General features: G+C 42.9%; 1 protein-coding gene across 1 annotated transcript; it reads right to left on the minus strand.

The window, feature by feature from the left end:
• Window positions 1-533: 533 nt before the first annotated feature.
• GPN1 (GPN-loop GTPase 1) lies at window positions 534-14347 on the minus strand. Its single transcript, XM_004686342.2, has 14 exons — window positions 14236-14347; window positions 13456-13549; window positions 12606-12645; window positions 11801-11867; window positions 10788-10825; window positions 8697-8775; window positions 8386-8480; window positions 7461-7506; window positions 6711-6857; window positions 5822-5904; window positions 4588-4627; window positions 3917-4007; window positions 2868-2975; window positions 534-1697 (listed from the first exon to the last, which is right to left on the minus strand). The coding sequence occupies exons 1-14, from the start codon at window positions 14344-14346 to the stop codon at window positions 1612-1614; spliced, it is 1125 nt and encodes a 374-aa protein (XP_004686399.1). The 5' UTR covers window position 14347; the 3' UTR covers window positions 534-1611.
• Between the last annotated feature and the right edge of the window lie 155 nt (window positions 14348-14502).

Consider the following 14502-nt stretch of genomic DNA (forward strand, 5'->3'; position numbering starts at 1 on the left):
ACTTATGGCTGCAAGGAATTGAATGTGCAGCTGACCCAAACCCAGGGCCTCAGGGCCTTTGAGTGAATCACCAAGGATGCTGTGTGTGACACTCAAAGAACAATGGTGGGGGATGGGGGGGCAGCACCAGGGTCTTTCTGGCGATTTCTCTCACACACACCCCCACCACTAGCCAGGACACTAGTGTGTGGGGACTTTGTGCTGTGGCAGAGCTGTCCAGAAGACCCCGAGGTCAGGTGTCTCCCCCACAAAGCTTCAAACTGTCTTAGCAGTTTGAGCAAAGCGGCATAATAGCCACCATCACCATTGCCAGAAAGAGCAATTCATGGCTTTGTCCTTTTTTTTTTTTTTTTAAAGATTTATTTATTTATTCATACAGAATTGGGGAGAAGGCCAGAGATGCAGAGGGTGAGAGGATTCACCAGGGACAGAGTGGGGAGCAGAACAGGCAGATCGACGAAGTACACTGCTGAGTGGAGCAGCGGACGGGCCAGGAGAGGTCTGCCACGCCATATGGATCTCCTCCGGGGCAAGCAGGGATCGAACTCATGTGGAAGTGGTTTTAGCTTCTTAGTGCTGTGCTTTAACCTGCCGCTTTGTCCTTTTCTTAAGCTCCAAATTTGACTTCATTCTCTGTCTTGTGTGGGCTTTCATTCCTGAATCTTGGCTAAACTCCTTAGGTTTAAGCTTTTGGGCTCAAAAATACTGGGCAGTGACCTTGCCAGTTTATTATCTACCCATTACTCTCGTAACCAGATATGTATTTTCACTTGGAGTAAACATGAGAACCTCTACAGTCATCTCCATTCATACAGTCACAGATATCTATGCAAGAATCAACAGCCAAAGAAATCCCAAGGCCATCCCAGCATTAAGATAACCCTACTAGTAACCAAAGTGTTCTTTCTTACAGCCAAAGAACTTCCTTACACCAAAAGCTGAATTGTGTGTAAATTAACACCAAGCATCTGTTATAAATTTTGACATCAAAAACAATACAAACAGAGTCTGGCTCTGTATCTCCTTACTAGGGGTGTGTGTCTGGGAAACATCACGTCCCTGTTAAGACATGTTTAGACTTGTGACATCAAACCTCTTTGTGGAGTTATTTACGCTTACAAATTTCCTTATTTAGATTTATGACAAACAAGCTTACAAAGTTAAAATTAAAAACTCTTTATCTAAGTCCCCCTGGAAAGAATTATCTTACTCATTTCTCTTATTCATTCATGTCCACTTCCTTCAACGAACCCAGCGCCCTATGGTGAGCTGCCGAGTGTGGGGCACAAGATACTGGGGAGGCAGAGGCTGGACATCCAGTCACTAATAGAGGCCTGAAGTTCAGTACTTTCTCTCTGTTCTATCCATCAGTAGAAAAAGTGCTTGAGTTCAAATGATAAAACTTGACGTTTCAGATCTCAAAGGATCTCCACATCCAAGAACTGTCAGAATATCCTTCTTTACATAAATCCAAGGTGAGGGCAAAGCGAATCGCATTCACCGGTTAGTCCCAGGGTCTTCATCAGTCAGATTTTCCTAACAGGAGAGACTGCCATGCTGAACAAACAGTTCTTTCACAGAGTTAATACCAAAACTTCAGACTTCTAGAGTCTATTTGTTATTTCTCTTCCAGTATTGTGCCATTGATTCTTGCATGAAATTCTGGAATGCTGGTTCTTCATGACTTTCCTCTGTGACTGCAAGGAGAAAATGTCAGATCTTTTTAAACTCTCCCAGTGGTTAGTGCTGCTGTCACCCAGTATCAGAAACAATACTTTAATTCTAAGTAACGAAATGTTCACTTCTATCAAGGAAATACCTCCCAGAGCAGATTCTATTTATCACCTGGCCTAAAATGTACAATCTCTTTCATCAATAGGTGGGGAAAATATCTCCCTCATAAAGTAACTCAAAATCCACTCATGGGTATTTTTAACTAAGAGAAATAAAAACATATAAAGAATGAATGTTTATAGCAGCATTATTCGCAATAGCTAAAATCTGGAAACAGTCCAAAAGTCAATCAATTGATGAATAGGTAACTTGTGGTACATCCACATAATGAACAATTACTGAGCAATAAAAAAGAAAATCCTACACAACAACCTGAAGGGATCATAAATGAATTAACACTAAGTGAAAAAATCAAATGCGAAAGCTACTTACTGTAATTCCAGTTATATGATACTCTGGAAAAAACAAAATGTGGGGACTAGAAATCAGCATTTGCCAGAGACTAGTGGTGTGGAGAGATGAATAAAAATAGGACACAAGGGAACTTTCAGGGTGACAGGAGTGTTCTGCTGTTGATGATAAGACTAAGTGGTATAATCATCAAACTTATCACACAATATGCTTTACAAAAGTGGGCTTATTGTTGTAAATTATACTTCTGTAAATCTGATCAAATGAGGCAATTTACATGTTAGCATCCAGCCTGTGGAGAGGTTTGCTCATGGTCATAGCTACAAGAGTCATTGAAAAATAGATTCCATAAAACTATGCCAAAATGAATTCATTTGATTTCCACAGCCATTCTATGCTTAGCTTAGTTGACATGGGCTGAGGCCTCCTTCTATATTGTGAAAACAACAATGATAAACAAAATTCCTGGGCTCCTCAAATTGAGTTAGGAGCAGCATGGGGGAGACATAAGAAGGCCTAGAGTCAGCTCAAATGAACCATTCAGCAGGAAGGTCAGGAACCTTCAGTACGGGAACTCTTTTCTGGTGCTGCGTCCTTAACCATCTCCTCTCTCTCCACCACTGGCTGCTTGCTTAATGTCTTTCGACAGGAAGCAGCTCTGAGCACATAAGTGAGGATGAGCAGCTCATCTATTTTCAGGAGACACCTCAGCCACTTCTCACCTTGATGGTCAATATCATCAGTATCACTGTCAGCTTCCTCATCCTCCTCATCCAAGGTTCCCCGCGTCAGGATCAAATCAGAAGGATCCAGCACAGGAGAAAGGCTGTCTACAGAGAACACACCTCTCAGGAGCATGTCATAAACATGTACCTCCTCATAAAGGTGATTCTGAATCAATAAATTGGTAGGCTAAACACAGTTGTGATAAAAGTGAAGAGTCTTCTAAATGTACCACCTATATCACTAAACATTTCTACCACAGTTCAGTTCACAAAGTGTTTTCATGACCCAATTAACCCAAAAGGTCCAATTTTTAAACTGAAGAAAATAACTCTCAAGCAGCCTACCTTAGTAATAACGCATTCCTGTTACCATCTCAGGGCAGGGCAGGGGCTGTGGCGTTTACCTAGATAAAGTCACCCAAGCAGATCCAGTGTGCTCATGGAGTCTAATGTGCAGTCTAAGTGTGGAGTGTAAGTGTGGAGCGCTAAGGAAGCTTTCTGGTGGAAATTAAGTTTAGAGAGGGTCTGAAGAAAACAGAGGGTAAAAAACTACAGAGGAGAGCAGTCAGGGTACTATTCAAGAAACCAGTGTGGGGGTGGACAGAAGACTGAAGGTACTAATAGAGGTAAAATTCCTTACTCAAGGAAAGTGAATAAGGGATGAGCTACAATAATCAGAAGAAAATCTGAGCAAGTCATTCAAAGGCCAAGGATGAAGCCAGCAGGGGTTGGTCTCTATCAGCATCTAAACTACACTATTCACTAAGCTTTTCCATAAATGTGAAATTAGGCCAAAATAAACAGTAAATTAAAAAATGGGAGGAGTCAATTACAGAGTAGAAATCAAGTATCTTGCCAAAGTAAAGCGAAAACTATCAGAACCCAAAGACCCCAGAGTAGCATGTTGTCTGTGGCTTTCCAGCCATTTCATAAAGACAACGCAGCTAGCTCTGTCTGTCAGTCACGCGCACTGACTTTTCTCTTTACACACAGTGTCTTCAGCTGAGTGGAAGCAGCGGGCCCTCCTCTAAAAGGCCCTCCAGTACCTGCGGCCGCCCCCGGGTCCAAGGCCACGGAGCCCATGTCTTTGCGCAGGCGCTCTAGCTGTTCCTTCTGCTGCTGGCTCTGGGCACTGGCCTGGAGACAGAGAGGAAAGGGCGACGCATTGGGCAAGCAAAATAGCGGCCTATGGCTGGAGACAGACAGTTACACAAACACTCGCAGCTGCTTAAACACTGAGGCTAACGAGTGGGCCCAGACTGCTGTTCAGACTGGGGCTCTGCTGACTGGGATAAAGCCTGGGAAAAGGCACACAAAGCATCTCAAAAGAACCCTCAGGTAGTCCCAGCAGGAAGACGCAGTGATAAGGGGCCTAAGGTGGCCGATGGAGGCAGGACATCTGGCCATTTCAGGTAAGAGCTGTCACACCTTATCCCTAAATACAATTTGAACCACATGCACCTTGGAGTAGGGGAAGGGGTGGGTACAGTAATTGCCTAGCATATACTGTAGGTATAATGTATATGTAGGTAAAATCAGACTCAAAACTTTAGCTAAAATCATTCTGCATCCAGACAGCAGGCATACAAAATTACAAATTTCAGTTACCAAGTATCAAAAAGATACTGATGGTCAAAACAAAGACACCTTAAGAGGATTACTACACAGCTTGACCTGTGCTTTTGGTGGCCCTAAAACACACAATCTACTTTCTTACCAGTGACTTCTTCAGACGTTCATATTCAGGCCGATACTCCCTGGGGGAAAAAAAAAACATTTTTTACATTCTTTGGCTTAGTAATCTGCCCTGTCCCCCTCCTCTATCACTTCTCTTTTCCTAGAACTCTGACACCTATGGAAGGATCGTCCTTCCCTGAACGCTCGATGCAACAGGACTTATTCACTAAGGTTCTATCTCTATGGAATGAAAAGCCTATGTTCACCCCGAAGCTGGCAAAGAGACAAAGGCCAGCTGCTGCCTAGAAAGATCAGCACTGGGGGCCATGACTGATGAGCTCATTCTCTGGGATAAACATTTGAAATGAATAAAGGCAGGCAGGGCTGTGGGGCTCAGGAAGCCTCATAAGCAAGTGTGGTTTATCTGGGCGACATGAAAGGGTACAGAGAAGGATCGACCTGAGGTTCTGAGCACACGCGTGCACTCACACACACAGACCTACAATGGTCTGATGAAACAAAATCAAAATGTGTTCAAAACCAGAAATAGGTTGCGAGGCTCTCGGCAAGCGTGCAGCCAAGGTGCAAACAGGTGAGCAGCCAATTAAGAGCCCCAGGAGTGTGTGGGCGCTGGCTGCACGCTGTGATAGGCGCAGAGTCCCAGCAGCGAGCACGACACAGTTATAACAACCACCCAGCATCTGCTTACCATGCCAGCAAGTAGCTGGGCGCTCGTGAACTGTTTTCCCAATCCGCACAGTGACTTAAGCAATAAGTGCTACTATCCCTGAGCTACAAATGATGAAAACCTAAGGTCACTCACTCACTAAGTGGAGGAAAGGGAAACGCAACCCAAGCCTGTCTGACTTGCTAATGTTCTTAATCAGAGGACGGTACAGTCCCCACGGTAAAGAGGCCAAACCCACACTACTGCCTACTTTTGTAAATGCAGCATCGTGCACTTTCATTTACAAATCACCATTGTTACTGCACAATGCCGGGCAGAGCAGCTACAGCAGGGTCTGTGTGGCCCACACAGCCTAACAGCTACCTATGGTTTTTAACAAAGAGTCTGCCAGGCTCCTGCTCTTGGTTATCCAGGATTGTATATGTCCGTGTAAGTTAATGGAGACTTGTTACCCCCTTGTGTAGTCAGAGCCAGTACACAAGTTTATGGCAAACACAGTGTACTGCGAAAACCAAAATGCTTTGCCTCACAATGCTGCTACCGTATCAGACATGTGGGTTACGAAGAACACCATCAGTAGCTTCACCTTTCATATTCTTCGGCAGCACTGGTGACTTGCACAAAGAGTTCATCTAGGCCAGTTCCCAGAACAGCAGAGACACCCACCACCTGCCAAAAGCATCATTAATGCCACTGAGAAAACAACAATCTATTTTAAAATGTCATAAACTCCTCATAAAAGAGGTCTACGTTAAGTATTGGGAAAAGTCAAGCTAAAACAAAAGCACGCAGACTCAAAGTCATAGAAATAAGTCTATGGAAAACAGAATTGACAAATTAGTATCTCAATGTCTTCTCCTGGACAATTAACATGCTCCCTGCCACCTACACCCATGCATCTTATCCCTCACCATCAAGCCCAACTTCTAGTCTTTCTTTCTTTTCTTTTTTAGATTTATTATTTGTTTATGCATTAAGAACTGGGGTGTAGGCCAGAGGTGCAGGGTGCAGGGGGTGAGAGGATTCATGGGAGAGTGGGAAACAGAACAAGCAGATGTACTGAAATACGCTGCTGCAGAGGGGAACAGTGAGCGGGTCCGGAGAGGTCTGCTGCGCCAGGTGAGTCCACTCCTGGCCGGGGATCAAACTCAGGCCAACTCCGGCCACAGTGGCTGGCTATAGTTTGATATTGCTGAGACTTTAACCTCTATACCATCAGGGATGCCCCCCTTCCAATCTCATGTAAGGTACTCATCACATCATAAGTTTCAATTCTATGTTTATCTTTCTCCCCTGATCATAAATTCTCTGAGGGTAGGATTGCTATCTTATTTTAAACCTCTCATTTTGAATAAGCAATGCTTTAAAGTTACTTTTCAGCAGGTAATAAAGTTTCTAAGATGGATTCAAAGTAAGCCCTTGGGCCTGAATGGTTATCTGGAGAGACTAACAGTGTGAACAGAGAGAAAATTTACCCTGAGTGAGCTGTAAAATTCATCTAACACCAGACTCATTGAACGAGTCAGGTTGCTGACATACGTAGTCTCTTGATTCAAAGCATCCTGAAAAGCCTCAAAATCCTGCATCCATTCCACGGCAAAACTGTGATCGATGATGTCAGTCTGCACCGGAGAAAAGTCAGCTATTAGCAATCACAGAGGAGGTTAGACATTAAAAATACCAAAAAAATTTTTTAATTATGTATTAACAGCAAAGAGCAATCATTCATTTCTTTCCTCTGCTTCTCCCATTTCGTTTTCCACAGGAACAAGCCACAGAGAGACAAGACTGTTGTGTAAAATATCAAGACACATATTCTCCTAGGTGAAGGGTCCTAGTTAGGCCAGCACATTCCAGATCCGGGGATAAGCAGATCGTGCATCCTGGCCATCACCAGCAACAGCAGTGTTTTCCGTGTGGCCTGTTAAAATTGCCACTTTCATAGAGCAGCAGGAGTCCCTCTCCTGTTTACATGTCTGGATTTCGAGGACAACATACATTCAGGTTGAGGGCTACTCCACGTAACCTCACATAACTCTGGGTGAGTTGGTCACAAATATTCAATTTGACTGAATCCCTTTCCAAAAAGTGCTCATGACTACTTTAGTTAACAATGAATCTGTTCTCCAGCACTTGAGATAATCCTCACCTACCCAAACCTTCTGATAACGAAATTCTGGAAAAAAAAAAAAATGTACTGAACCACAGCAGAAGAAGCCACTTACTTTATTCATGACCACAATGAAAGGTAGCTTGGTTTTGTATAAGATGCTGAAAGTCAAATATAAAGACATGATTACTGAAAGCACTGAGGCTCTTGCTTGCCTGATTTCAGTCCTTTGGAAGAAAAAAGGGACAGGTGTAGATGTCAAGTACGCACCCCCTCTGCAGCAGCACCCACATGTTATACTCTCCTCCCCCAAGCGGAAAGCCGCCGATGTCAAGTCAACAATACACAAGCACTCTTGCTCTTTTTCTTAGAGTAATACTGTTTTGATCCTGGTATGTGTGTGTTGTTTGTTTTTTACCAGTAACAGTATTTGTAACTATTAATAGGAAAACAAAATGCTATTGTCAGTCATCAGATTTCTTTTTGCACAGGATTCTGCATCTAGTGAGAGGGGTCATCTCTAGTCATTAGAAGTGAGCTATGCTGGTAATGACATATCAGATCCTCTCAACTTTAAAGTGGTCTTCCTCACTCCCAGACCTAATGTACAAGACACCTGTGAGGTAGGTCCTTCCTCTGCCAATGGTGACACAGCTGGGGCAAACTCGCCCATCCTTGCACTATGGGTCAATCTTTGTAGTGTCCGTGTTAGAGCTACATCTTCCCTCTCACGACCGAGCACTCAGACCAGGGCACACATTCTATTTACACCTGGATTTTATTCAACTGGGAACGACCACAAAAAGGTTCATATTCCTACACCACCTTTTCTGTACCAGCAAGTGAGGAAGATGAGAAGTTGCTGACGCAGAATGCCAGTAACATGCACCTCCTTCCTCTTCTGGTCCCTCCACAACACACAGACATGAAAATGAATGGCAGGTCTGAAAGAGCCAGCTCTAGGGAAAGTTCTCAGAGCTCAAAAGCAAAGGAGAAGAGGAGGCCTCACACCTTGATGTAATGCTACCAATACCAATTACCTGCAGGCATACAGCATATTGGACATGAAGGTCACTGGGTTGGTACTTCTCGATGTGTCCATGACATAAATCACAACTGTTGGGAATGACGATGCCTAAAACCACAAAATAGTCAGAGCTTTACTAGCACGACTCATGGCATGTCTCCCAAACTCTTTTTTTCCTTCCACAGCAGAGGGAGCCACTGCAGCCAGGTGTGCACACCGTCCGGACTCCCTCCCGCATAAGGTCCCAGGCAATAAGTAAGATATTTCCGCCATCCATGTTGTCTAGCTCTCTGCTACTCTCTGTAACAAGCCGAGGAAGCTCACCAGGGCCTCAGTGATGATTGTCCCAGAAGCTGACCAGGTGAATACCTCAATCTGTCCAGGTGTGTCAATTAAGACATATCTGTGTCAAGAAAGTCCATGAAAAACTATTAGGCATGTGCAAGGCTGAAAGTCATTCCATCACACAAAAAACTAAGCATCTGGTTCTCCAATAATCGCTTCATAATGCCAAGCCCTAACATCCTCCTGTGGTCCTTAAAATGCATAACGAATTCCCCTGACTTTATTCAATAGCCAATGTTAAGGCTAATAAGTAGGAGCAGCTGTTCATAAATTGCCACAAATGACAATTTGTGATAGTCTGAGAAACACACTGCCTTAAAAATCAGAGGTAAAGTCAGAAAAGGAAACCATCCAGTTGCTTAGGGGGTAGGTAGGTGGGCAGGGAAAGGAGTGACTAAAGAACATAAGGTTTCCTCTTGAGGCGATGAAGTGCCCTAAACATGATTGTGCTGACAGTCACACAATTTGTGAATATACTAAAGACCGCTGAATGGTACACGTTAAGTGGCTGGATGGATCTATGATTTATATCTTCGTAAGGCTGTTTTGAAAGTGAGCAAAGAATTTGAATAGATAACTCCCCAAACATACATACCAAGGGACAATAAGCACATGTCAAACAGTAAGTTTGACATCATTAATCATTGAGGAAATATAAACCAAAGCCACAATTACATACCAATTCATACTCAGTAAGATGGTGATAACCAAATGTAAGGATGAGAGCAAGTGCTGGAGAAGCCATGAAGAAACTGGAGCCGCCAGACTCAGCTGGCAGGAAAGTAACTGGTGCAGCCAGCCGGAACGTGAGGAAGGGGGAGAGAAAGCGACTGCTAAGGTGTAGGGGCTTCCTGTCAGGATGCTGAGGATGCTCTGAAATTAGCTGGTTGTGATCAACGCACAATTCTGTGACCATTCTAAAAACCACTAGATGTATGTATGTACTTTAAAAGCACGTACTTTCCGATATATGAATTTACATGGGGGAGAAAGCCTGGCGTCTTCACTCTGCTGCCAGCTAGCAGGACTCCTCCATGATGTGTCCATTCAAATCTCAATAAACTTTCATTTTTTAAAACAACCTCTAGCATGATCCCATTTTTATAAAACACCTTCTCCACCCTTCCATCTTTGTATATATGCCTCAGACATGTAGTGAGTCACTGACAGCACAGCTACTTCTAGTGAGAATCAGGTTAATAATTTCATCTTTTAAATAGTATGCATGACTTGAGAGCTTCATAGTGAGCACATAGCCTTATTTACAAAAGTAATACATCATTATTCTCTTAAAAAATTTAAACAAAAAAATTTTCTAATGTAACCACAGTTAATTGTAGATAATAAGAACATATATATATTTTATATCCTGATATTTTTAAAATTAGAAAATAATTATTCTCTCTGAATCCTATAAAGTACATTCATTTACATGAGAATATTATGAAGGCAATTCAGAGACTTTAATGTCAACAAGCACGAGGTCCCAAGAGAAAGCAGATAGACAGATGAATTTGAACAAAATCTCAAAATATTTCCAAAATCATGAACCTCTACCTAAATGAATGGAGCTGAAATGCTATAAAATTTAACTCTACAGTGTATGGCAGTGTAATCATTAAAATCTTAATGATTAGGGCCCTCCCTGGTGGCTCAGCGGGTTAAAGCAGCACAAAGCAGCTTAAGCCAAGAGTTCAATCCCCGCCTGCCCTGGAGGAGATCCACATGGCAAGGCAGGCCTCTCCTGACCCGCTGCTGCTCCCCTCAGCAGTGTACTTTGTTAATCTGCCTGTTCTGTACCCCACTCTGTCTCTGGTGAATCCTCTCACCCACCGCATCTCTGGCCTGTACCCCAGTTCTGTATGAATAAATAAATAAATCTTTAAAAAAAAATCTTAATGATTATATAGTATAATCACTAAAATCTTAATATTTTGTTGCTCATTTTTTTCATTGCTAAAGGTTTCATCTCAATCTACATCCTTTCAGAGCTAAGAAGCATCCCAAAGCCCTTCAAAAGCCTAGAAACACTAAAAACTATCAGATGGGCTTTAAACTGAAATCACTTACTTGGACATGTTCTGGGCCTTCTCAATAAATTTCATCACCTAACAGAAAAAGATGTCAATTACAGTGAGTGTAATTGTAATTTCAACACACAATCCCAGGGTCCTCTCCAAGGGGACTGCCTCACAAGTACAATCTTAGGACACCAGTTAACAAAGCCGCTGAACCCAAAAGCACAGCCACGCCAGCAGCACGTAGGCACTTCAAGCAAGGTGCACGGACCTGTGAAACTGGACACTAGATCTGTCCATGTCAGCTCATTTCTCTGGTGACTTTGATAGAATGTAAATAGCCTGATAAAAGGTAACTTGGATAAAATGTAAATAGCCTGATAAAAGGTAATCAATATGATTATAAAACACTCTTACGGAGCAGAGGATGACAGAGAAAGCCTAAATGATGACAGCTATTTGTTTTCAGTAAAAGGCCCCGTTATCTTCCTACTCCATACCTGCTAGCCCTTCTCATAACCTGTCCTCACCCCGTACTCAGATTAACACTGCAAGCCAATAACAGGTGAAGAAAGAAACCAGGTCTCCTGGATTTTTGTTTCATTGGCTGTCACACATATTAAATGTGAAGTGTCTCACAATGCTGATCATCTCCTCCCTACCAAAACACCTATTTTCTTATATTTATATTCAGATTTACTGCTCTTCTTTCCCAATGTGATAAAGTTAAGGCATTTAAGAGTCACAGATTTACACAACCATGACTATATGAACACATACCTGAAGGCCTCCCTCATGGCATAAGGGGTTAAAGTCTCAGCACTATGAAGCAACCTGCAGCCACTACAGCACAAGTTTGATCCCTGGCCAGGGAACTGACCACATGATGCAGCAGGCCACTCCTGTCCTGCCCTCTGCTCCCCTCAGCAGTATATTTCAGTCAGTCCACCTGTTCTGCTCAGCTCCCCACTGTCTCTAGTGAATCCTCTCACCCTCCCCCACACACTTCTGGCCTAGACCCCAGCTCTTGTATGTATAAATAAATCTTAAAAAAAAAAATCATACCTGATCAAATCTGGTGGCAAAGAGATTGAGTGAAGTCACTATACCACCGTTAGGTCCAAGTCCATATCTAGACACTAAGTTGAGGGTTTAAATTGCTTACAGATCACATTAGATGATAAAGTTCACACACAGAATATCACTCATACAAACAGCATTAACCCTTGACTAGGATGTACCACCACTCATAGGTAAGCATTTATGACCCAGTACTTCCTCATTTATCTTTTTGGAATGGTCAGGCAAAATGAAGAAACTCTAAAGTGACCAAGCTATAACAGACAGATCCATCAGGCAGTGACAGCCTACTGACATTAAATGTTAAGATCACCTATATAACATTCCTTGTTCAGAGCATCACTAGTTAATTAAACCTGCAGATTACAGTTAGTCTTCTTAACTAGACTTACCTAAAGGAGTGTACATATTTCACAAAGCACTGTACTAAAAGTACAGTGCTAACCCTACTCATTTCTGAGTTTCCCAATGTGAAAGTATGGTGACCAACAGATGTACCCCAAAGCAGTATTACCCCGGGCACCCTGATAGGCCATCAGCTAGTGTCTCATTCCATGTGCTCTGCTTACAAAAGCCTGGGGAGATGGTAGGAAACACACAGATTGGAATAACATTTCTAATCACCTACAATACTTCTCCACACTTTCATCTTCTATTTTACTAGTAAAATCACTTTAAAAAAAATGTTTTTGTTTGCGTGTCACAAGGAAACAGAAAAACACACATCAAAGTCACAAAACAGACAAAATAGCTAAGATAAGTCAACTGAAAGAGATGTGAAAAAGGATACTGTTTCATGACCTCTTTATACTTCACAGTGTCCCGAATATCTGGAAAAAAGAATTAACTGGAATTTAACACAGAAGAAACATTATAGTTGATTTCCTCTACCTCCTACAACATCCTAAGCTAGTAAGTCTCTCAAGTCATCTCTGCTTCCTCAAAGAAAAATATACTTTATCAGTAACTAGTTGCATAGAGAAAGGGCCCAAATCATAAAAAATTTTTATTTCTTACTAATTTGCCTGGTAGAGTAACAAGGGTGATGCAGACATGATTTTTAAAAAGGAATTAATTTATCCAATAATATCTAATGAACCTATCTACCAATATGTAGATTTATCCCATCAACTATCAGAATTCCATTATTTAAGAAGATGAAAACTTCTTCCAAAGTAATCTCTGCTTCTTAATACAAGATCTTCTATTAGTACGTTTAGGGTACAAGCAGCTTCACAGAATTAAAAGGCAAGGAGGGAAAGAATTAGCACACAGTGAAAGCCTGGAAATTAGGAAGCATAGATTCTACCAAGAATCATAATACTGGATGGCATCCATTCTTCATCTATTTTATAGGCACAGACTCCTCTCCTACAACAAGCTACATATATGCCTAGATACAGTTTTCCATGTAACCTTGAGATGGGAAGCAAGGTTGCTATAGATAAGTAAGTGAACAGACACAAGGTCTCTTATCACTCAGCAAATTGAGAAAAGAAGTAAAAAGAGAAGTAAAAATGAGTCTCAGCACATGAAAGTAGATAACTAAAAAAATGAAAACGAAAGGCATTCAAGATTAGCAGGCAGGAGGGCTTCCATTCTCTAAGGCGCTTCACTCAATTCTAGGACAGTTTACTCACCAATATTGGCAGGAAAAGGAACTTCATGCACAGCTGGGTCCAGGTTGATTACATAAGGTGGAAAGCCTTGACTATGCAGATGTCCCGTAAGCCTCTGCAGAGATATTGGGAAAGGGACAGAGTGAGAAAGGCATGAAAAGGGAACAGGAGAGAACTTTTATTCCTATATTAACATACCTGAATTCTTCGGCACATACAGTTCCCTCTACCTGAAATATTCGCCCCCAGTGTTCACCGTTAGCATTCAGCGCTCAACCTGAAATGCTACCGTTTCTTTCCCATCCATTTAATAGAGCCTCCCATATGTCGGTCATTTATTTTCTTATCTTGTTTGTGGGGATTTCTATCATTCCCAATAAAACATTAGCTTCATTTTAGCGAGATTTGTCCGAAGATTCGGGAATATCCTCAGTACTTGAAACACAGGCGCGCAAGAAGTCATTTCTTAGTCCACACCGAACCTGTGTAAGCTAGTAGTGAATGCGTGGACAGTTCTTAAGGCCTCTGCCTTCGAGGAGGGGGCATTTTTATCTCAGACAATTCCAGTACAAAGCGGTAAGTTAAACTAAGTACACAGTGAGGATGCGCGGCAAAGACCTTTCTTTAACTTAGTCTAGGGTCTGAGATTGTTCCGCGCAGGAGAGAACGCGAGTTGTCATCAAGTGAGCGAAAACCACGCGCCCCTCCAACTCCCTAGACAGCCCTTCCACGCTTTCTCCCCGGCCTCCACCCGCCATAGGCAACCTCTCGCCCCTGCCATGCCGGCGCCTTGTACGTCACCTGAACAAAAGTAGTTTTCCCAGATCCCGCCATTCCCAACACCAACAGACACACTGGGGGCCGGGGACCCCCAGAAGCTTGCGGCTCCGGAGCAGCTGCGGGCGCCGCCATCTTGCCCCTAGCTCCGCCCACCTACCACCGAGACTCCAGGAGGCTAGAGGGCCCTGCCGACTTTCCGGGTTGCCATGGCGCCGGAATCCACCACCTGCACTGGACGCGCGTAGGGGCGGGGCGGGTGCCGGAGCATCTTCTTGTCCCGACCAGACT

This window comes from Condylura cristata, unplaced genomic scaffold, assembly GCF_000260355.1.
Source record: "Condylura cristata isolate star-nosed mole 26May11 unplaced genomic scaffold, ConCri1.0 scaffold00020, whole genome shotgun sequence".
Classification (NCBI taxonomy): domain Eukaryota; kingdom Metazoa; phylum Chordata; class Mammalia; order Eulipotyphla; family Talpidae; genus Condylura; species Condylura cristata.

Bases quoted from the DNA above. Each gene is read 5' to 3' on its own strand.
- GPN1 (XM_004686342.2), bottom strand. From the start codon at position 14,346: ATGGCGGCGCCCGCAGCTGCTCCGGAGCCGCAAGCTTCTGGGGGTCCC. The intron at 11,868-12,605 runs GTATCCTTTTTC...CTTAGTGTCTAG, and splicing joins TATAAAGAGGTCATGAAACA to ATATGGACTTGGACCTAACG. The intron at 7,507-8,385 runs GTAATTGGTATT...TTTGACTTTCAG, and splicing joins AATATGCTGTATGCCTGCAG to CATCTTATACAAAACCAAGC.